This window comes from Epinephelus fuscoguttatus, linkage group LG16 (genome assembly GCF_011397635.1).
Source record: "Epinephelus fuscoguttatus linkage group LG16, E.fuscoguttatus.final_Chr_v1".
In the NCBI taxonomy this organism is placed as follows: Eukaryota; Metazoa; Chordata; class Actinopteri; order Perciformes; family Serranidae; genus Epinephelus; species Epinephelus fuscoguttatus.
The window spans coordinates 25,929,501-25,953,686 of NC_064767.1; the positions used below are offsets into that span (position 1 = coordinate 25,929,501).

Below are 24,186 nucleotides of genomic sequence, written 5' to 3' on the forward strand. Positions count from 1 at the left end.
GTTTATATTTCAATATTATCAGATAGTTATCATTTGCCTTTTCACGCCAGCCTGCTTCAGATTTCCCCCTGGTGGGGACATTTCTCTCTCTTTTTTTGTCTCTCTTTTTTCTCATTTTTAATGCTGATTATTCATCATTTTCTTTTATTTCCTTCTTCACTTTTTTGCATTTAGAAGTAGAGTTCAGTGTAAGCAAGTGGTGATTACATACAACACAACCAATACACAAACAGTCACTCCATCACCACAAAAACAGAAAATTGAAATACTTAAGTCTCTTATTTGCATCCATATTTTCACCTCATCCATTCATCACTGCAGGAAAAACAGTGCTGTCAATCTGTATGATCCAGTGATCAACAGAAATACAGTTAAAGATGTTCTCAGTGATCCCTGCTTCACTGTATGTTTTCACCTGATGGCAAACTTGGGTCTGTGGTGTGAGGGGTACATGGAAGGTATATACTAGTCATGAAACATACTTTAACGCCGTTTGGCAGTGTATTTGGTGGATATTACTGCTTTTGAATATCAGTGAAAGCGTTTGCAGCACAGCATCAGTGCCGGTTGTTGTATGTTAATTTCCTCAGTTGTTATTTCTCAAACTAACAATGAAGGTTTCATCACTGGTGTCAGCAGGCACTGAGGTTGGGATGCATCCTTTGGCTTTCACCAAAAATAAACTCATCAGGACTGAGTAAAAAGGGTGACAGATTGCAACACGCTCTTCAATGAATACCTGCTTGATGACGAAAAAAAAAGAAGTTATCTAATGGTGTTCAAGCGACAGAGGTTTTTGTATTTACATTTTATTACTTACTGAAATTCTTGATTTACCAGTGGTCAGTAAGTTCTGTAATCATTTGTATTTATCACCTTTTTTGGCACTATGGGCTCTACAATCATACTTACCCTCTAAATAGGTATTATCTGATGCACTTGGAGATGAGCCTTGATATTTCCTATTCACTGCCATGAGCAATACATCCCCAAGCTTCTTAACTTCTGGAAGCATCTTCCATCCTCCACTGCATTATTTTATCTAACATCATTACATCAAGCGTTAATGGAGGACCCAGCAATGCAAATCAATGCAAACTCCATTGGATAGCTCTTCTTGTTTCAATGAAGCATAACATGTTTCACTGTCTCTTCCCTCATGCTCAGCTTTGCCATCTGGGTGCTTTCCTATTCTGGTCATTCAAGCCCCAAGGCCAAGTTTGACTCTCCTTCCTTCCTCCCTCTCTTTCGCTCTGTAGACTACACTCTACACACTGCTTGTGTGTTTACTTGCACAACACACCCCAATTATTATGAATAACCAGATTAAGATAATACTTTGATTAAATCATTTACTGGAGTTGTGCTGTGACCAGATTTCCCTCAATAACCAAAGTTTACAGGATTTGTCTGGTAATTGGGTTACAGTGTGCAAGGATTTGTGGGAGTCCACAGGAAATATTTAAATGTCACAAAATATGAAAACCCAAAGGAAATAGATGGGATTTGTGGATTTGTTGGAGTGTATTGTTTTCCATGGTAAGGAATTTACAGTGCACAGTGTGACAGAAACCACACGCCACACAGTATTGTTTCTGGCTCTTCACTGATTTAAAACACTTGTGTCCAATAAAGTCAAATGACAAACATCTAGTTGTGTTCATGTAACTCCACTTTTTCTGATTGGTTGAATTCTTTCACCTGTGTAATATCTGTAAGGACTGGTGTCTACATTTCAAATAATTAAATGATTAAACGTTATTTTCATCATGTAAATCACTTTATGAATAGAAAACTCGTGTTTAATAATTTATTAAATGTAAAAGTTTGAGTGCTAACTGCTCTTCATGTGTGCCCCATCGTGTGCAAATGAGATCTAGCACCTCAAAGCTCAGGGGTACGATTATTATCAAGACACTGAATGAAACGCAAGCATTACGCGATTCGGTCTCCTTGACAACCGAGTAAAGAGCAGCCTGCTGTGGCCATGAAGAAAGTTTCTTTTTTGTTTGCTTTGTCGTGAGTCAGCACAAAAGTGCAGTTAGCTAACAGGTGAGGTTGTTATTTAGGGCTTCTGTGTGTCTGTTTCGTTTACAAGCTTCAACTGCTTATTAGAAATATAGTAAAGTTATTTAAAAACCAAAATATTAAACACTGGTGACTGTTTGCTAGGTGCCTCAGGGTTGTGGAAATCCAATTTGATTCAGAAGTTAAGGTTTGCTAAGGGAGAAAAAACAACTTCATCTCAGTTTGTTTTCACAAATTTGTGTTTTTAGGGACAGATAATTCCCATTTAGACGTACAACATTGCTGAGTTCCTTGTTATTCAACTTTTTCCTGCCATTTAATTGTGAAGCACTTTAAAAGAAAGCATTTATCAGTAAATGCAGTTTATAGAAATTCACTCTCACTTGGGGTTAAATTTATCAGTGGGAACAACAGAGTTTGCTGCATAAAATAGGAAATGGACACCTTGTGTGTCTTTTAAAATGTTTTGTTTGTTTGTTGTGTGCCTTAATAGCCTTGTCCAGCAGCTGTAAGCTAACTTCTTCTAATAAAAATAATATAATGCATTTTAATAATAGGCACTAAAGGACATCTTACAAGACACAGTTAAAAAAACAAGCATGAATGACTCCATAGATCATGAAGTCAAACAAATCAGTTTACAGTTATATGTTAATAAAGAAATCAAGAACCAAAAAATCCATATTATAAAATCTAGGTATAAAATCATCACCAAAAAGTCATTCTCAGTGCAAATTTTGATGTGTGTGTCACCATTACACTGAATATGCCACCTTTAAGAGGTGTGTTTTCAGACTGCTGACTGCTGAAGGCTGATATCCTCACCTACTCCTCAGGTCATGTGGGGCCGTGCAGCCTGAACCAGAATCAGCCTCATAGGGAGAAAAAGCAGACTTTCTGGAGAATGTCTCCTAGCCTAGAAGAAACATCAAACCCTCTGACACCCCAGCACAAAGGAAAGGCCTTATGTAAAGAAGAAAGAAATGAAAGGGTGTCCTCCTGACTTCTTCACTGGCACTGCTTTAGTAGAGCCTGAAGTCTCATGGTCAAGACAACATCAGGCTACTGATTGCTTGTCAAATGCAGACAAAAGAGAAGATATGTCTACCAAAGATAGTTTGCTGGTTCTCAGACTCTTTGCCAGTCTAGCTGAGAGCCTTCTCCCAAAAACTCTCCATCAGATCTGGAGAGGAAATAACATTCTGACAAGAAATGCTTGAATAACGAAGGCCAACACAAAATTGGCAAGCAACTCGTAGTCAAGCAGGACCTCTGGGCTGGAATAAATGTAGCTGAGAAGCATGAGAGAAAACTACAGAAGGTGAGAATGGTCACATATATCATGACATCATGCAGCTAGTTCTATAATTTACATTTTTTGGAATTTTAAAGCTTTCTAATATGTCCATTTTTCATGAGCTGGCAATTGTGACATGCCATCTCAAACTCTTGCAGAATAAAGACACGCTTAGACACTCAGGCACATCTTAACGTGCTAATATTGTGTGTGCATGTGTGTGTTCCTGTCATATCCAGGAGCTGAGAAGGTTGTCAGCGCAAAGCTGGCCCAGCAGAGACCGCCTTGCGGTGTTCAGTGACGTCTTTGATGATGTATGTGAAGGCTCGCCAGTATTTGGACGCATCCTGAGGGAAATTAAGGTTTTTCCATTTCCTCTCTACCCACTAGCACATTTTTAGCATGTGCCGTCAGACGTATTAGAGCCAAGAGAGAGTGAGTCCCTGGTGTAGCAAGCGGAAGTAGAGCAACCACTGGAACCTGGTCATGATGCGTCTGGGAGCAGGTCATCAGAGGGCAATGGTTGCATATTGCTCATTCATAAAAAATGTGTAAGGGTCATGCAAGTTTATGTTGTGTACACAATGGCTTAGGTCACAGTGTTGTTTAAAAAATTATAATTTGGCACTGAATCATCAGCGTTTGTGCATTTTGCATATAAAAAAAAATATGAATTGACATACTAAAATTGTAATGTGGAGACACTGAGGTTGTCATGCAGCTGAACTCTTATTGTTTGACAGTGTTAAACTACAGGAATGAGCACTTTTGATTATCATATATTAGGACACAAGATGTGCACATAATTTAACAGTAGCTAAAATATTACAGTAACTTTGATTTTCTTTTTATTATTATTATTATTTGTTAACACAAAGTAGTTTAATACTTGACATACAAGATCTGTACCCGGCATCATGACCTCATCTACACCTGTCTACATTTTCAACTGTCCGCTGTAATGCAACAAAGCTTGTGTTGATTAACAGGAAGCAACGAGATTGGCCCATGAGCAGTAAATTTACATATATGATTATTTTTAGTTTCAGCAAAGCTTTGATTCTGTCTACAAAGACACATAAAAAATCTAGAAAATACAAAGAGTGTAATAATGGTTTTTTTTCTTCTTCCACACAGATTATGATTTGTATTATTTTGTATTGAATATACACGTAGACCTGAGACATTAATGTGACGTTCTCACCCTGTTTCCTGTCAAAAACACTGATTCCCCTCTGTAGGTGTCAGCAAGCATAAATACTGGCTTCATATTTATTGCGTTGGATTATTAAGCTCAGGCAATTTCAAAGTCTGAACATTGCTTTTCATGCTGTGTAAGAATGTCTCCGTCTTATAAGTTATACCTCAGTATTGAATATAAAGTCCATGTAATGAAACAAAACTGCACCTGTAGTGCAGTCAAAAGGTCAGAGGTAAATGTTGTCATGTTGATTTAAGGCTATATGTCCATTTGGAACTGACCTCAGGGCTGATAGCAATGGGATCCTTTTTTATTCTTAATGGAAAGACTTCATGTATTTTTGACATAGCAGAATATGTTTATGGGGTCAGGGTTGCACATTACCGATCTTTTGCAACTTTTGCAATCGTCACATTTTGCTCAAGCATCTTTTGTGTTTGTGGCAAACAATACAAGTTTTAATATGTTTTTGTTGTTGTTCTGTATCTTTTGTTGTGTTCTGTTCTGTAACATATGCTTCACTCACAAATCTTGGCAGTGGCAAAGTAAGGAAAACGGAGTTGGAAGATGCTGAAAAGGAGGTTAGCAGGCTGGAGCAGGAGGCCAGAAGAGCTCTAGAGGAGAATAATTGGTACTGCAAGGATCCCTCTAACCCCTCAGAATGAAAAAGTATAAATAATATTTATATAAAGTCTCAGCACTTCAAGCACGTTTGTTCTTTTTTAACCTCAGAGTCTAAAACGAGTCACAGAATGTTCCAGCTATCAAAGGCCCAGAGGACAATGACATGAAGAGTAAGTCTCAAGACTACACTGGGAGATCTAATCATTGGTTCAATCACTTCTAAGCATTTTCTGTATATTACCCTGCAAGCAACAGCACATGCTAACTTTTAAATGTCCTGCGTCTCTGATGTGGATAGACTGAACAAATAATCACTTTGTCATGCCATGAGGCATGAAGAGGGTTTTGTAGTTTCAGTGAGTCAGCTGTGATTTTATAATGCCTGTAGGGTTCGAGTAGAGATTTATGCTATGCTCTTCTCTGTTTGGACAGATACATCTCTGTCAGGGATGCAGGATAAAAAAAACTGCCGTCCACTGCACCAAAAGTGTCCATCGGGTGTTGAACATGTGAAGGGAGATCCAGTAGGTGAAGGAGGAAATTTTAGGAGAGGCCGGTGTCAACTGTTGAAACTGTGGCCACTGAAAGCAGCATCAAAGATCTACAGGTGCTTAGAGATCAACTATAAACTCTGCCACTCAGTGCTTCTCCTCACAAGTTTATGGACAACACAGCTTAGCTTTTACATCATATTGAGCAACAGTTTTGCCTTTGCACTCTTTGAGAAGTAAAATCAAAGCAGGAAGTACGATTGCTGAAAATGCACATGGCTGCAGTTTTCATTTTGCTTTTTTTCCTGCTTGCTTCCAGACAGAGATAATGAGACTGATAGCTTCAAATGACCGTCTGAAGACCACCAAAAAGGCAGGGGAGTTTGACCTTTTTCCCTCTACGTCATCATTTTTTTAAGTATTACAGATTTTAATGCATGTCCTGCTGTGTGATGGTGGATCATGTTTTTTACTCTGGGAAACAACATCAATGTGGTGTCTAGGAGACTTGTGACTCTTTCTAACTTATGCTTGCTTTCTGTTTTACCACCAAGATGTCACGGGATGAGAGACATTAAGAGATACGAGCAGTGAATAGTTTCATTAGCAAGTAAACCAGAGGATCAGTTTTTGAGATGGATGTTTTAAAAGTGCTGTAAAATAAAGGAATACCTATTTAATAGCATCACGTCTTGGACCAGCAGGCAACTTAATTATATTTGTCACCGCCCTTCGGTTTAATACATATAAAAAATGTCTTTGCCAGCAATACTGCTCTAGATCACAGCTTGAAACTACCACCAGTGTGAGCAAACAAGCAATAACACAATGTACAAATACTCCATTATAAATTCTGCATTCTCACTTAAGTAAAAGTACATAAATATTAACTGTTTTATAATTGTGTTTTATAATGTATATTGTACTATTTTATTGTTACTGATGCAACATTTTAGGAGTATTTTGATGTTGAATTTGGTTGAAGAAAAGCTACAATTGGCTACTTAATATTGTTGACTTAATCTATAATATGTACTCTCCATTTAAAGATGAGCATGTGCGTAAAACCTTAATTTATATATTAACTAGTTTTAAACTTATATAATTCTACTAGTACTGTATCTGTCAAATCATCGTAGTGGATCAAAAAGTGCAATATTTGCCTCTGAAATGTGGTGACGCAGAAGTAAAAATGGCAGTGAAAACACTGAATTGTACTGAATAGTACAAGTGCCTCAAGAGTGCAATTGAGTGCAGCTTTGAGTAATTGAATTTGGGTTTACAGATTCCAGTTGTCCATCCGTTAAAGAACAACAGTGAATTTGACACTTAACATATGTTGCTCTGTGGCCCAGGGCAGTCCAATTAGTATTTGTTAATATGAAAAACTTCAACCTTATGGTAGAAATCAAATAAGTTGTGTATGTACCGCCTGAAGCTGCTTGAATGTTAATGGATTGAGAAGAGAACTGTTTCAAAGCAGAAAAAAGGCCTGGTTACTGTCACAGCCATCTTTTTCTGATTTATTCTGTATGAAGCTGTGCTTGACCGTGAAAGCACAGAGGATTAGGAGGACAACCAGTCCCTCTCTTATTTCTGGCTGCAGGAGACAAGTATTTATTTGTAGAGCCTGATTCAAGCATAGGAAAAAACTTAACCCCCCCCTAACATAATGCACAACTGATATCCATAAAACAGACCTGTGTTGTTGGACAGGGACACTGCAAAGGTCAAAAGACCCATTTCCACAGCATTGGGAGCAAATTACTATTCAAACACCAGAGGGCAGCAGAGTCATGCCGAATGTACAAGATAATGTTTGTCTCTGTACTTATTCAGAGCTGAAGTGTCAGACTGTGACCTTTATCAAAACAGAGAAGATGCCTTTAAGTTTGTGATGTCTAGATAAAGGTCACAAGCTGAAATGCCAGCATTAGATGTGTCGAGTGTTAAAGAGAATACGCAGAGGTTTTTCCTCCAGGCTCAAGTTCCATGTGACTTTTGAGTCATAAAAATCCAATTATAGCTTTGTGGGTAAAACTGTGATGAAATTACTCATTTGATGTGTTTAAGAATCACTGAATGAGAGGATTAGAGAAAATAAAGAGGCTCTCTTTGGATTGATATGGGGTGACCTTTGCCCCCAACACGATAGAGTGCCTTGCTGTCTGCTGGGACCTAATCATAGGTCAAAGTCTGGCTGGCAGAGGCAGTAGGAACAGAGTGTGTTTTTGTCCCTCACTGTCTAAGCTCTTCTCACCCTGTAAGCAACACCTCACCTTGTGGAGAGCTTCCTCTGCTTGGATTGTCACCAGTTCAACACCATGCCACTTCGGACTGTGGCCCTGCTCCTCCTCTGCGTGTCCATGGGCATGTGTGCTACTATAGGCCACTACCAGGATCAAGCAAGTGAGGATGAGGAGCCAGCTGTTGTCACTGAAGGTGGTGTAGCAGCTGCCTCGGTAGAAGCAGGTGAAGAAGGTGTAGCTCCTGTCGAGACACACTCACCTGCCGCTGAGGAACCTGCTGCTAATTCCATTTTTGGTGACAATCTACTGGCTAAAATATTTGCAGGAGATAACCCAGCAGCTGACAAACCTGAAGTGGATGTCCCCGTGGCAGATGGTGCAACAGCGGAAAAGCAAGGGACAGACAGTGACGGGCCTGCTGGAGACGCCCCTGGTATGGAAGCTCTTACTGGTGAAGCTGTCGCCCAAGAGCAGCCTTCATCATCTGAGGACAATGACATCAGGCCAGTCCACACGAATCAGTCCCCAAACAAACCCTTGGCACAGGAGGACGATAACAGCTGGAGCCTTAACTCAATTAGAAGCACTTTCCAGACCATGAACGGATACTTTGACTCCCTGGTGGAGCTGGCAGGAGGGCACAATGGTGTATGTCAGTACCGCTGCCGATATGGTAAGAGGGAATCTCTTTAATTAATGTGAAGTTTTGAGAGCCACAAGTCCTTCAGTAGCTGGAGGTGAAACCTTAGCTAGTCAGAGTTGTTGCTTAAAGCCAAGATGTCAATCAGTGCATATGTGTACAGTCAATTTCCAAATTATTATTATGCTGTCCACATCCAATATTCCATCTGTTATTATGTAATTGTTTTCGTAGTACACTTTAAGTCTCAAATCAATCCACCTGCTGTCTGTTTATCAGCTACTGATTTACAACATGCTAGGCCATCAGCGCACTGATAATGAAACCTGAATACATTCTGGTTATCAGTCTAAGAGGTGATGTACCTACAGTTACGCAATCAATACAGATGTTCTCAAGTAGAAGTTACATCTAATCTGTGAAACAACACATACTCAAGAACAGAGATATACTGTAGAAACTTGATTGGGAGCACATGATGACATCAGTTTTTTAATGTGCCTTCATTTCAGTTTGAAAATTAAATGGAGCTTATCTGTTTTCATAGGAGAACTCCCTCAACCTCGTCCAGGCTACCAGCTCCCAGAGCCCAACGGCTGCAGCTCCTCTTTGGTGGGATTCCAGGTGAATGCTGCTGTAGGTGACCTGTTTATAGCACCAACAGCCCAGAACTATATCATTAAGGCCAAATAATGGAGCTGACTACAACCGTAACAGCTTAAATGCTAGTATTAGCAAACTGCACTGACACAATTTGTTCTTTTAATAGCTTGACCTGGGGATCCCTGCTATGACAAAGTGCTGTAACCAGCTTGACATGTGCTATGACACTTGTGGCACAAGCAAGAATGACTGCGACGCAAAGTTTCGCACATGTCTGTATGGCATCTGCTCCGACCTTAAGAAGAGTCTGGGCTTTGTGTCGAAAGTTCAAGGTGAGATATTTGCTGATATTTACAATATATAGGGTGGTCTAAATGTGACCACCAGGAACATCTCATATATATTCTCTGTTTCTCTATCTTTTCTCCCTAGCCTGTGAATCTATGGCCGACGCTCTCCACAGCACAGTGGGGACCCTTGGTTGTAGGCCTTACATGAACAGCCAGAGGGCAGCGTGTGTCTGCGAGGGAGAGGAGAGGGATGAACTGTGACACAGGACACTGAGGACAAACTCCCCAAATGTGTTCACAGACAGAGTCATGAGTATTTATATATATTATACTGTGTATTTATAGGCTTTATGTCAAGACGGAGTTAACTTCACAAGAGCCCACTCAAGATTCACAGCCTGGGAGTTAAAAAAGAAAAGAAAACATCAGTGGGGAATGCAAATGAACAGTTTCTCAGGTTTTATTCATAGGCAGTACTGACAAATATTAAGTATCTGAATCTGACTTTCAGAATCTTAATTAACTGCTTATGCATGTTTTACTCTCCATTTCATTTTAGGCCATTTTTAGGCCTCTATGACTCCATTACCATAAATTACTATGACTCCAAACAAAGTGCCTGATGGGAAGGAGATTGCAGCTGGATTAATTTCCTCTAGATAGAGAGACACAGTTTAATTACTATGGTGCACATGATTTGTTTTGTGCTATTTATCAAGATGGTCGGCTCAAACCTTAAGTCAGTGTCGTGTAAATCTAATGCCTGTTAAACATACTATGTTAATGTTTGATCTAAGTTATTTGCCAGTATTTGTTGTTTTTTAAGAATGAATACATGGCTAATTGCAGTCAAACTGACATGATTAATTGTAGATTAATTGTCAGTGATGAAGCGTATGCATAATTTCCGGGGCACGGCACACTGATATCTCTTTTCCACCACACTGGGATGCGTGACATCCTCCCCGAGCCATCGATTATACTGAGCAAATGAGTCAGAACACATCTATGGGTGCTCCACATGTATTTTTCAAGTCGGTGATGGTGTGAAATATAAACCACTTCTTTAAATCCACTAAATCTTTAAGCTGTAATCAGGCTTGAGAAATGCCTGAAAGTGTGACCTAGAAAAACATCCTTCATGCGGTAGTTGTTACAAATGAACTGTGGCCCCTCTGAATGATTTCTAATAGAAATGTCATTCACTGTAATGTCAGGAAGTTGTGCTGCCAGGCAAAGTGGCGATGAAACACACAAGCTTGGATGTGTTAAGCAGACTTCAAGTGATCTGCAGCACTGTGACTGACACTGGGACTTACATAGGAACATGGAAGACTGCATATACTGTGCATCTGCATGCATATATGTATATATGAGGGACTTTTAAATACCAAATAAACTGATTACTCTCCTGTAATCTGTTATTCCACAGTTGTAATTTTGCTGCTGCCGTAGTCATGCTCTCATGGTGTATGAAATGATGGCTTTATGTTAGCATCACAGCTCAGGCAGGATGTAGATGGGGCCTCCACTCAGTGTGTGCTGCACCTGAGGTTCACTGGTCCGAACCTCTCTGCGGACGCGTCCTTGACAATGCTGAGCGCAGTGGGAGTCTCCTGTGCCGCATACCAACACCTGGCAGTGGAGGAACACTTGCTGTAAACAGAGGAGACAGGTTTGTTTTGAGTACAGATAGAGACGAATACCTCCACAGTGTAAGAATGCTGCTGCTTCAGGCTATGAATACAGCCTTTATGCTACATAGGCATAAGCCCACACACACTTGCCAGCTGGCTCCCAGCATGCTTTTTTTTTTTTTTTTTTTTTTTTAACTCACTCTGTTGTCCTTGCCAACGAACTTGAAGACGGGGACCTGGTAGTGCTTGGAGAGCTGGTCCTTTGATGAGTACTGTGTCACTGTTTCATCTGAGATACACCTGAATAAGAAGCCAAAGGAAAAGTAGAGGCTTAACACAGTACTCAATGATCCATATATGTTTCTAACAAGCCAATTTATCACGTCTAGCTGCCCCAAGGCCCCGAAACACTGTTGTATTTTTAATAGGAAATCATGAAAACAGATTACAGCTCTGCTCTGCTGGTGTCCGTGGAGTAGCAAAAGAAAATCTCTCTCTGGATTTCGCGGAGAAATGGTTTGCCAAAAGGGAGTGTTCCCCAGATAAAAAGGCTGTTCTTTGTTTCGATTTTTCTGCTTAAAATATTCTTGTTTTCTTTCTGCATTAATCACATGGACGAGGCCAGTGGTATTTTTTATTTGACATTTCCTTGAGTGGAGATTTCCTGTCCTATAACCATGCAGCAGCTGATGCTACGGTAAGACTTTGTGGAAACACAGCGGCTGGGTCTGATCCTGATGACGTTTATTATGGGTCCTAATAAAGTCACAGGAAACAAAGGCATTTTTGGTATGCGTGAGGCAATATTAAAAAGACAGAGCTCTTCAGTTTTCATTGTGTGCATGAGCAAGACCCTTTACAGAGTCAGTTAACCCAAATGACAAAAAAATAGTTTCTTTATTACTTCTGGTATCCATGCATGTACAGTACCACGCAGTTTCTTTGCTCACTTGGTCATGACTTCCTCTTGAATATGTGTAAAGTTTTCTATAAATACCACTTTTTAGTCAGCCACAGTGGGTGAAATCCACCACCCACGACTATAAACAAACCTGTTATTTGTATTTTCCTGGTAGAAAGCGATCATGAACTGGGAATAGCTTGAATCTTTATCATATCTTTTTGCATTAGAGGGTAGCAAAACAGAAACCTATTCATTTAAAAAGTAATGGATATACTCCTCCAGCAGTGCTATTTTCTGGTTCAAGGCCTTTGCAATTAATGTGCTGTGCAAGGCAGTACAAGATGTAGCATTAAAACTGATCAAAGTACCACACTATTCACCCGTCTTTGATGAGGTAATACTTAAGGGCCTGGTCAGCTTTGGGCCCTGGTGTGGCGAAGCAGCTCTCCACCATTGAAGAAAGGCCCTCCACTCTCTCTTTTGGCTCCACCCCGAAGAAGAGGGAGTCATGCAGGCGGAGCTGGGGTGGGGTGCGGTAGGGCTCAGAGAACTCTGCGCTCTTGAAGAGCTCCAGATAGAAAGGGAAGACTCCCTCGCTGTGGCCTGCCAGCTCGAGGGCTGAGCTGCGCTGACTCGCCTGGTATCCGTCTGACACTTGATACTCCCTGGGGAACTCACAGGTGACTGGGAGCACTAACTTGCTGGTGCGGACTATCACGTCCTTGCTGCTGCCCGGGCTGCTCCTAGGGAGGCCTGTCACCAGGTTGGTCCCAACAATCTTGTCCTCTGTCACCTGGGGGTCAACATTCAGTTTAAAAGCGCTTTACAGTAATAGCTTTTTCAGTCGGTGACAACCTCGCACACCTCACTTTTAAAGCATGGCTCTTTAATATACTGACATAATAATCAAATATGTCACCAGTCCCTAACCCTGGAGACTAAACCCTGGGCACATTCAGTCTAAGCATTTAAACCCAATGACCTCTGACCTCCACCACTGTGCCGCAGGTCTTGAGGCTGAAGTGGAGGTTGATGTGTGTGCCATTTGAGACACCTCGACAAGACGAGTTGGACAGGGAGAGCTCCAGTCCTCCAACAAGGTCCTTAGGAACTGACACAACAATAGAGCTGGAATCACACTGGACTGGCACTGCGGAACATGGAGGCAAAGATATGACATGTCAGTATGGTCCCATAAAATAAAATGGTGCATAAATACAACGACAAAGAGATGAAAATATACCGCACAATCTGTTGGCTTGCTAAGTGCGTAAAGACATACATAAAGAGAGGTAGATAATTGGGAAAGTAATCAACATTAATGAGTTGATCATGAAAATAATAGATGGTTGCACCCCTAAATTTAACAGTTTTTATTTAGATATACACAAACAGACACTATTATTCCCTTTAGTTACACAATATCCAAAGACCTGTGATAAATGTTTGAATATTTAGAACAACCAAAACAAGCATTTAGCAATCATAGCAATGCAATCAGATCATCACAGTGTCCCTGTTCTCACCTTTGTCACTGACCCTAGCTAAGATCTGTTCATATCGTACCATTTATATTCCATACATTTTTGAAGATCTGGGGAGGATGTACCTCTCTGTAATCTAAATATCACTTGGACAGCCACAACAACCCCTACCTTCATCACTGCAAAGTCATATTTTGATATATTAGGGAAATCTGTTTGATGCCCCAGTAGGCATAGTCTTGGTGATCCAGGTAGTGTCAGGCTCCTGCGCTACATTGAGGACCCTACAGATGTTCCCAGCTAGCACCTGCCCCAAAAGCAATGGACAACCCTCAATCGCCTAAGGACAGGCGTAGGATACTTTGGAGCAGCACTGCAAAAATGCAGTCTCATGGACAGTACCTACTGTGACTGTGGGGATCCACTACAATCTGTGGAACATATAATAACCAGCTGCCCAAAACACTGGCCACCAAATGGCAATCATGGTCTAACTGACCTGGATGATGAAACACTGGACTGGCTTGCCTCAACAAAGCTGATGGTCTAAGGACATATGCCAGAAGAAGTAGAAGGAGAAGATGGTACCGTTAAACCACTTCCCTATGTATTTCAGTTCTCCTTCCTAAAATGGGTGAACAAGTTTCTACTCTCAAATTGAATGTACTAATGTTTCTGTTTCTATCTGACATTTCCAAATAAATGATTTGTCAGCAAGCCCATCCCATAGAGTTTAGATGGAGCAAAATAAACATATGTATAAATTCATACTGACAACATTTCCCCCTAGCCTCCTTTATATATTTCCCAGTATTTAATGGTACTTATAACCTTTTCTGCATCACTCAGATCACACCCTAGGTCCTCCTGCCAAATGATCCTCAGATTTTTATAAACATATTTTTGTAGCCTGTGGAAGATTTTGTGGAGCATACTGTAGCTGCCTGCTTTAACAGGTAATTAAAAAAAAATCTTCAGCCTTCAGACTGTTGCTTGGAAAGAACGTGATATGAGGATGTCACCTTAGACATGGCCTGATTTTTCCTAATATTTTTTTGATGTTATAGACTAAATGTTACCAGTTATTCAGAAAATAATCTGCAGATAAAGCCCCAGCAAAAACAATCATTAGCTTTCCTCTACCGTCAAAAGAGACACTGAGGTAAGTGGTCTGAAACCAACATCCCTTTTTGCCAAACCAAAGATCTGTAGATTATTTTACACCGCTGATAAATAACCCTGCGCTGAAATGATATAAATTCAGTTACAGCCTGAGAAAATGCATTTTGGTCAAACTTGTGCTATCTATAACATCTTTTCAGATTAATGTAGTCATGCATCTCTGTGTCAGCTTGCCTTGTTGTCTGATTGATTATCCATCTTCGATATCTACCTTACACACACACACACACACACACACACACACACACACACACACACACTGATACACACCCTGACATGTGCGTTTGTCCTCTCCCAGCTCCAGCCCTCTGGGACAGTGGCACTGATAGGAGTCCAGCAGTGAGGAACAGCCATGGCTGCAGCCTCCATTGTTAACATGACAGCCTGCTATCTCTGCATGCGACGACACAGAGAGAAGGAAAAGGTTAAGAACACTGTTTGGTGTTCCTGGTTTAAATGTCTCAGTAAAACCTTGACGTGTGTGTGTTACATGCACATCAGAACATGGATGTACCTCTGCAGTTGCGTCCATCCTTGTCCAGCACACGGCCTGGCCCACACTCACAGCGTCTGGAGCCTTTGGTATTCACACACACCTCTGCACAGCCACCGTTGCCCTTCTCACATTCATTCACATCTGAACATTGGGAGACACACCACAGCTGGGTCAGATATTATTATCAGACAAGTCCTGTTTTAATCGACTGAGTAGCAGATGGGTGGAGTTTATCACTTCAAGGCAATTCACTCACTGTTCCTGGGAGGAAGATGATAAATCGGCTTTAAAGGACTTTAAAACTGCGTTTATAATACTGAGGACTGGTAAAGAAATAATGATGGGTGAAATAAAAGGAGGGACTAAAGTGAGAGCGCAAGGGAGTGAGGCGAGGATGGAGGAATGAAGAAGTCATTTCTGAGACAGCGAAAGGCAGATTTGGTTGATGGGTGAATAATGAGATAATGGGAGTTTTCAGGCCGGCTAGGTTCCCACTGCATGCCTGTCACCCATCATTAGGTGTACTATCCAGTATACCACTTACACATACACACACATACACATACACACCTCCACCTTTAGGAGAGTCAGCAAATACAAAAAACAATATTTCAGTCTGTCTCTATCCCTGCTTCCTTCATCAGGCTTTGCACCCATCCTTCCTACTTTATGATTCATCTTATCATTTAGAATATATAAAACTAGAATTAACTTTATAAGTATGGAATTGTAACATTTAAACACAAATCCTACAGGTTATAGAAACTACAGAAAATGGCTTTGGCAGCAGTCACAGGGCCGTGCACAGTAGGGTAGGGTTTCCCAACCATGCGTAGTTTGTGGAGTAATTAACTTCGTTGATAAAATAGAATTTACAATCTGATTTAAAGAATATATCCACATATAAAGTCAGCTGTAACATCTTAAAGCAATTACATACTTAAGAGTGTTTGAAAACTAGTTAGCAAGCGAGCAGAGAAGTTGATAACTTACAGCTAGCTTGAGTAGCAGCTAAACAGTTGAAAGCGTTAATGTTAAGTTAGTTTATAGACAAAGGAAAATGGTTAAAATAGTTAGCCTGTAGAAAAAACTCCCACACACTGTCTAACTTGCAAAAATAATGATTTTAATGCTACAACCTTTGGGTGACTAGACCTCCATCAGGGAGTGTGTGGGAGTTTATCTACTTGTCCCCCTCCTACACACCTGTTTGGAAATAGATGTGCAAAGTATTTCTATGTCCTAATATCGTTAGCCAAAGGTAATAGCTAACGAGATACATTGGGAAAATGGGGCACTGGGTTGTTGGTTTAAATTTGCAATTTTACACATTGATATTTAGTTGAATTTAGGTTGTAATGGCGGTTTACCAAAATTTAATGTCAGTACAGTGTAGAATATTGACAACAGATGACAATGACATTTTGTTGGTTTTAAGTTGTGTTGTTAAGAAACAAAAATCCAACATCTTCAAAACATGCTAACATCATCTTGACGTGAAATAATGACATTTAGACGTAAGGTGTGGAAAGCAAACCCCAGCTACTGCATAATGTCACACAGCGTGAAATTCCAACGTTGTCAGACATTTAAAATATCATCAACTTAATTTTCATTCCAACCAAATTTAATGTCTGTGCAGCGTAAGAGCCATATGGTACGTCTTTCTGACGTCATATTGATGTCCAATGCCAGCTGGGTCAAGACATTAAATTTAGCAAATGGAGTTTGCCTAGTTTAAACAAACTCCATCTGCTGACGAAGACTATGAGATGCAGACACATTTAAAGCTATTTGTACTTTTTATACATACGATTACATAATTTATTCACAAAAACATTTTTCATTGAGGATTCAGCACCCATTCATACTTCTGAGGGTTGAACGTGTTTGTTAGGACTTCCAAATAATGGAGATGTGAAATGGGACACCCCATAAAGCTATCTAAAGCTTGAGAATAGCCGGTCCAGACATGAGGCAAATTATATTTGAAAATGTTAACTGACATGTTGTCTTCATCTATATGCCACTTGCTGCTGTTTGCACAGTCTGGTTAGATGCTAAACTGCAATTAATTGCACTGGTATTTGTGCAATGACAATAACGAAAAATTTAATGTAAGTGGACCTGATTAAAATGATTTCTGACAAACTACTTTTTACGGTCAATGTTTAACTTTCACACTCATGAAATTGAAATTATATCCCTGTCAGCATGGATGAATGTGAAGCATTTCTGAGGACAAATAATTACAATTATTAAAATGTTTGATAATATTAAATTCTCATGATGAAAGGGAAACAAACCACTTGACTCTATTTGTTTTTGTGGTGTTTGCAGGCTCTGCCCAATATCATGGTTATCCTATTAAGTCAAGTAAACATTTAAATACGAACAGCTTATCCAGACATATGATTGTATTCATCTGAACAATGGCTGAACATACTGCAAAGCCAGTCTGATTGATTTCCCCTGTAATTGTTTCTCAGAAACCATTTCCAGCCTATCCATCTTCCATGTCTGCTACACAACTTATCTGTGCCCTCTCTTCCTCCCTCCCTGTCTGTCTGTCTTACCCAGGCATGTTTGTCTGTCTGGTCCCAGGACAGTTCCAGGTGCACAGCGACAGTCAGACTCGGGACATCTGGGACCTAGACAGTCCACCTCATCACAGATATCATAGAAATCTTTGCAACACACACACAAACAGAGAAAAACAAATTAAAGAGACAATAGATTAGAAAATGAAAATTAACTCAGTAAAATAATTGGATTTTTATATATCACACACGCTCACTCACGGCCACAGTAAACATGGAAGCAGACTGAGGGTCTGGGCAGGCGATAGACAAAGTATCCTCCAGTACAGGCCTTCACGTCTACAGTGCTATTCCACTGGCAGCAGTTGTCACTGAAGCTGGCACACACGGGCAGGGTGATGATGCCTTCGTGGGGTTGAGGGTGGCTGCCGTTGAGCCAGATGGGAGCATGGGTGCCACAGTGATTCTCAGAGATGCAGAAAGTGGGCATGGCATCCCCGGCCATGCCAGTGAAGCGGTACCATTCTCCAGACATGTGGCTGTCGCACAGGGGGACACCAGATGACTGGTTGACGTGGTAGTCTGTGTTTCTCCAGGGTTCATTCAGGCTGATGTAGGCAGAGCATGGGTCCAGGGCTGAGGCGGAAAAGATGAGCAAAACTTAGGTGCGTATGCTTTAAAAAAAATGATGGAAATGTTTTTTGAGATAAGAAGGATAAGCCAGAGGGGTTGGTTGGACAAGTACTATATTTTACTTAAGCATATCCATTTTGAGCTACATTAATTTGTAGTCCACTAGATTTCAGAGGTATACGGAGTGCACTTTAACTTTGCATTACATTTATTTTTACTAATGATGATGTCCTTATATAGGTTAAATTACACAATAGTATATGGAGTTATTAATATTAGCTGCTAACACTATAATACGACATTAACTTATGATACTGTAGCAATATCCTCCTGAGACCCTGTGTCCTCATATGTGGACATCAAATTTTGGGTTTACTTGACCTTGTACTTCATTTTACTTAACTTAGACCTGTTGTCCTTGTTTGCAGACACTTTTTTGTGCCATCTTATGGTAGTAAGAGCACAGCACACTAATCCATGTAAAAACAAAATGGCAGTTGTAGTTTGATATGGTAACAAATTTGACCAATTTTAGCAACAGTAACAAGATAAGACACTGTTAATTAGGAAGTACAAGACACTGGGACTTTGTTGTCGTCTCATTTGAGAACATTGGGTCCTAGGTGATCCCAGATAGTATAGGAGAAATTAAAAATGCATACCAAACAAAAGTTGTGGTCTCTGGAGTATATTTTGCTATCCTTTACTTAAGTAACACTTTTAATGCAATACCTTTACTTCTAAAGGAACATTGCATTCTGAAGTATTGCTAATTTTCAATATAAAATTTCTAAATACTTACTCCATCACTGTAAAAGGGCAAGTTCACCCACATTATGAAAAGAAAACATGTTTGCTCACATTATTCTTATACAGGCATGCAGATATATTTTTCTTTTATCAGTCTAGGTTTTGGGATTTCTGAAATTTATTTTGTTTCCAGCACTCACAGCATTGGGAAATTACATTTAAATGACATCCAAAACAGTGGCGCTCTAGGGGTTTAAGGTGACAACCATGAATCATAATACCACCGGTTTGACAGGGACCTTTGTTGCAAGTTCTTCCCCATATCTCCTTCCCCTCATTTCCTCTGGAGTCAACTTACAAAGACAGGCATGAAAAGCCCACAAAAACGAATTCAAAACAGGGTCCTGCCCTGGTTATACTCCACAGGCCATTCTGGAAATACAGTAGCTCTCAGTAGAAAATAGTGCAGAAGAAATTCAGAAACTACCTGCCTGGCTAGATGCCACTACATGCCACATGCTTTTTTTAATTTTGGTGAAGTGACCCTTTAGAAAGCTTCAAATTTCTGCTCCATCCATAGACAAGCAGTATATCTTTTATGCCGCCCCATGTTCTGTGGTCACTTGAGCAAACTTGCAACCATGAAACAGACCTTTGGACCACCAAGATAAACTGTAACACAGAGTCAATTCTAATTGAACCTACAGCCAACAAGCCATTCACAAAGAGCTCTTTATCCAGTCCTGTCAGTGGCGACTCTTTTCACTCCGGTTTAGCTTTGCAGAATCAGGAGAACAACTAAACAAGCAGAGTAAACAAAGTGCAGCAAAAACAATCAATAGCCTCTCGCTCTCCTCATGCCCTCTCAACAGGGTAATTAAGTTGCAGACATAAAACAAAGGGAAAAGAAGAATACATGTGGGATGATGGGATCGGGCAAAGTGAGCAAGAGTAAGTGTTAATCACTGAGAATCAGCAGGGATGAGGAAACAGCGGGAGCCTCATCAGCCTGACAGTAAAGCATCTTCAGTGACAGGCCAGGAGCCAAGTAACATGACAGCTGACACCAGCACATTACACTCAACTGGAGCAGTAACTAGCATTATAACCAAACCCTCAGGCTTTCCATTTAGTTGGATTGCTCTACATAAAATATCCATGTTTACGCTTTCTGTGTGACATTTAATGGAGGTTTATAGTAACTAATCTTTTCCCTAATATCTGCTTTCACAAGTAAACATAAAAACACACAAACACCACATTATGCTAAGAAAAAATGAACTAACTGACGCTTTAGTTCCCGAAAGCTATGACGACATAGCTGTGTGAGATGGGACTAATGTTCTGACGCTATATGATGTCACCACACATATCATTTTCTCCCTTCATCCACTAATGAACAGTCCATCTTGTCACGACCCACTGCTCCAATAAAAGCAGAGGGATCAATCCACGGCCTGGGCCCACTGACAACATAAACGACCAGTTTTGGAGATGTACGACTGACCAACTGTGTTCTAGCTCGGGCAGCACAGAAGGGGCAGAGGACATAGCTGACTCATGCGGGTGTATGCTAATGGGAGCGTTAAATCTTCCAGATGGGGCTTGAATAACTTAATATGGCTATTAAGGGAGCGTGGAGCCAAGCCTAACCCAAGTCAGACTCTAGCCTCTGCACAGATGAAGATGAAGACCCAGAGTAAACAGTGTCCAACCTTATTAGTTTTTGCAATTAATATTTTTTGTTTAAGCATAAAGCTGGCAATACGCTATTATTTTTCTCTGTGTTTACAGATCCCATGAAAGGACTAAAACTAACAATAAATTCATCCTACTAACACCTGCCCTCCTTGCGTGGCCAACGCCTGACATATATTATCCCTCTGTGCCACAGACCCCCAAAAGCCATCAAAAACACATCAATGAGCCACACAGCTGCACTGGACAACACCTCGCTTCATTAGAAATTCCTTGTACACCAACCTGCTGCTGTATTTATTGACTAGAGCACCAAAGGTGTGTTAATGCTCTGCTGAAAATAGTCACTGTGAAACATAGGCGTAGATTTTTCAGGGGGTGGGGGGCAGGGGATAAGTTTCCCTAAATATGCAGATGTGCATTTCTCCTCCCCCAGTGAAAACATGAAAATAGTAGAGGACTTTTATTTTTGACCAAATTAAAGACATTTCCACCATAATTTGAGGCGGAAAAGGCAAAAATGCAGAACATTTCACCAGTATGCATGAAATTAAAGGAGCAGTGTGTAAGATTTAGGGGGATTTAGTGGCATCTAGTGGTGAGATTTGCAGATTGCAACCAGCTGAAACATCTCCCAGTCATAAGTCCTTCAGTTTTCATTGGTCAGAGGGGAGGCTAATTATCCACAGAGGTCTCTTCATCTCTAAACTAAGCAATAAAACTGGTATAAACACTGAATAAAGCAGTTTCACATCACAAATCAATGTTTCTCCTATGCTGTTCTAGCCAAGCAGCTGTTGTTGTGTGCTCACCCATTTTCTCTGATAACTTAATGTGTGCTCACCTTATTTCTGAGCCAGACATTCAAAAGGTTCCTACAGTAAGCTGAACTATCTACAGAGGACTCGTCCTCTCCTAATTAAATGGACCAGGTGATTTAAACCGGTAAAACATGGAATAAAGCAGTTTCACATTAAAAAAAATCAGTGCTCCTCCGACGCTCTCATCGCCAAAGGTCAGCTAAGTACAGTTGCCAACGAAGACACAAAAATGTGAATGGCCCTATCTAGAGCCACTGTTTGGTTTGCCCATTCTGGGCTACCGTAGAAACATGGTGGCACAACATGGCGATCTGCGTACATGAGGACCCACTCGCTATCAAAAGCATGGATACCAAGAGACGAAGCTCCGTTGAATTTCTGCCAACAGACACTAGGGGCGCTACTGCCATTTTGGACTGTTGAGCTTGGACTGTTGTGCCCAGACGACATGCAAGATGTCAAGGAGAGAGGAGAAAAAAAGTAAAAGAAAACAGTGTAGTGCAATTAACTGCAACAACTATCAGTGGGACACCCCGCACCTGGCCTTCCACCGTTTCCCGAAGGATCCCGACAGGTAAGAACTCCTGAGGTGTAAATTTTAAAGTGTTTTAATATCCATTTAATATGCCAGTTTTGGAGGGACGATAACACTTATAGAAGATTAACTTAATTACTCCTTCAAAATCACCCTATCAGCCAATCTACCAATATATATATATATATATATATATAGCCTATATATTAAGCCATTCATGTTTCTAGTTAAAATATTGATTTTTTTTTTTTTTGGTAGATTGAGTAATTAAGTTAATCTTCTCATAAGTGGATGTAATATGCAAAGGCCGTTTTTCTTCATTTTGTTTTTTTGTTAAAGTCTATATTTTGCTTTACAAAAATGTGCAGCTGTGACCAAGCTATCATGAGGTGAGTAGCATTGTAAGCACAATTAACAGCGATATACTTCAGTTTGTCTGTGTATTTTTGTATGCAAGCGGGTCTGCTGTGGTTTGCTGACAGTCCAATATGGCGATGGTAGGACGAAACCATGGGCAAGTCTGTTGCTAGGGGGCGTTCTATTGAGCATTGCCTCTTGGTATCCATGCTCTTGTGTTAAAGCAAAACGTACTCCCTTGTCCCGAAATGCACAGTTTACCCCGATTAAAGTGACATTCACTAGACATTTGCTACTTGTGGTCCATTTGTCAGGACTTAAAAAAATAAATAGACTTGGAGCTGAGTGTAACAAATCGGTTAGGTAAGTCCAAAAGTGTTGGGAGACGGACCAACACATTTTTGGTTTTGGTCTTTTCATGAGATTCATTGACAATAAGAAATATGTTGAATCATGTCAGCCTTATCCTTTAATCTATACTAAAAACAAGCACCGTTAACATGCAGATTTGACTGCTATGATAATAAAGGACATACCAGCTTGTTTAGAATGAAAACATGAAATGTCACACTCACCTACACCGGCAGCTGCAACAACCTCCAGCAGCAGACTGGCAATCACCCAAAAAATCATGATGTGTTTTCTTAGAGTTCAGGCCTGAGTGTGTACATGTATGTGGCTCTTCTGGTTCATCCTTCGGGGAAGCCTGTCTTTAATAGGCGCCTCTTATCTGTATGTGTCATTTTGTCATATCTGTCTGTCCCACCTTGACCTCTTGACCCTCTGCTCCCCAAATCCAGCAACAGGACCATCCTCCTATTGTCTCACACTCTCCTCCCTCTATCTCTGCACACACAGCCATACACTACCCTATTATTATTTGCTGTCATGCTGTGAAAAAGTGTGATTATGGCTATTTTACATGTCTTAATATCTTTTCTGTCTCATCTTTCCTGATTTAAAGGGTGTGGAAGAACGAGCAGTGATCTAATCTGCAGCGGCATTAAACCAATCTGATTAATCTGCTTAGTGTCGTGCGGGAGCATCTCTCACTTAAAGGCGACGGCGAGGTTTGCACACTGAGGACACGCTGTGCCAGTAGAGTGAATATGTTCTCATCTAGCTCATTACTTGACCACTATGGCACCGGCCAGAAAATATCTAAAGCTTGGCCCCTTTTCATTTAGAAAGAGCCCAAACTAACCTGACACGCGCAGTTTTTGTTTCTCATATGTAATTAAATCAATGGAGACATTAATCCACCGGGCTGTTGGAAGAAATGAGGCGGAACATGCGATTCTTCTTTTGTGATTACTCCTGGAAATAAGACATCATTAGCCCCCCTGACTGCTGGTTTCTATAGCACAGGCAGATTCAATCAGCACTTTATGACACTAGTACTGCATAATCACACTGTGTATAGGAAAGCTGTATATAGTTCTTCATTTTTAATGATCCCCTTTTGTTCACTTTCCCTCAGAATTTCAGGTTAATTTAGTTCTCAGAGTTTAGAATTTTTGAACCATCTTTCTAATCATAGTTGCAATGTTTAGGCTGAATTTAGTTTGATCATTAGGGGCCGGGCAGCCTAAGCTGCCAGGACCCTATTGTTTTGCTGCATCTTCTTCTTCTTCTTCTTCTTCTTCTTCTTCTTCTTCTTCTTCTTAGGAAATCATACTTCCCATGCGCGAAAAATCACCAAACTTTGCACATGGTCCAGTCCCAT

At 40.5% G+C, this 24,186-nt stretch overlaps 2 protein-coding genes and 1 pseudogene across 3 annotated transcripts; 2 read left to right on the forward strand and 1 right to left on the reverse strand.

Moving 5' to 3' along the window:
• Positions 1 to 451: 451 nt before the first annotated feature.
• On the forward strand, positions 452 to 6,094 carry LOC125903869 (uncharacterized protein C6orf118-like; annotated as a pseudogene).
• A 1,600-nt stretch (positions 6,095 to 7,694) lies between these two features.
• Positions 7,695 to 10,650, forward strand: pla2g12b (phospholipase A2, group XIIB). 2 transcript variants are annotated; one of them, XM_049600354.1, is made up of 4 exons: positions 7,695 to 8,563; positions 9,078 to 9,166; positions 9,300 to 9,465; positions 9,566 to 10,650. In XM_049600354.1, exons 1-4 carry the CDS (start codon positions 7,966 to 7,968, stop codon positions 9,682 to 9,684), a joined length of 972 nt encoding a protein of 323 aa, XP_049456311.1. In that variant the 5' UTR covers positions 7,695 to 7,965; the 3' UTR covers positions 9,685 to 10,650. The 2 variants fall into 2 exon arrangements, with proteins under 2 accessions (XP_049456311.1, XP_049456312.1); XM_049600355.1 differs by having other exon boundaries at positions 9,078 to 9,154.
• Positions 10,651 to 10,876: 226 nt separating this feature from the next.
• oit3 (oncoprotein induced transcript 3) lies at positions 10,877 to 23,149 on the reverse strand. The gene is made up of 9 exons (XM_049600346.1): positions 23,036 to 23,149; positions 17,928 to 18,302; positions 17,703 to 17,813; positions 15,145 to 15,267; positions 14,901 to 15,023; positions 12,954 to 13,114; positions 12,345 to 12,757; positions 11,261 to 11,360; positions 10,877 to 11,079 (listed from the first exon to the last, which is right to left on the reverse strand). Exons 1-9 carry the CDS (start codon positions 23,091 to 23,093, stop codon positions 10,921 to 10,923), a joined length of 1,623 nt encoding a protein of 540 aa, XP_049456303.1. The 5' UTR covers positions 23,094 to 23,149; the 3' UTR covers positions 10,877 to 10,920.
• Between the last annotated feature and the right edge of the window lie 1,037 nt (positions 23,150 to 24,186).

Coding starts and splice junctions, on each gene's coding strand:
- pla2g12b (XM_049600354.1), top strand. CDS start 7,966: ATGCCACTTCGGACTGTGGCCCTGCTCCTCCTCTGCGTGTCCATGGGC. Junction 8,564..9,077: donor TCAGTACCGCTGCCGATATG/GTAAGAGGGAAT, acceptor CTGTTTTCATAG/GAGAACTCCCTCAACCTCGT. Junction 9,466..9,565: donor CTTTGTGTCGAAAGTTCAAG/GTGAGATATTTG, acceptor TTTTCTCCCTAG/CCTGTGAATCTATGGCCGAC.
- oit3 (XM_049600346.1), bottom strand. CDS start 23,093: ATGATTTTTTGGGTGATTGCCAGTCTGCTGCTGGAGGTTGTTGCAGCT. Junction 18,303..23,035: donor TGTTGCAGCTGCCGGTGTAG/GTGAGTGTGACA, acceptor TTTCCGCCTCAG/CCCTGGACCCATGCTCTGCC. Junction 11,080..11,260: donor TCGTTGGCAAGGACAACAGA/GTGAGTTAAAAA, acceptor CTCTGTTTACAG/CAAGTGTTCCTCCACTGCCA.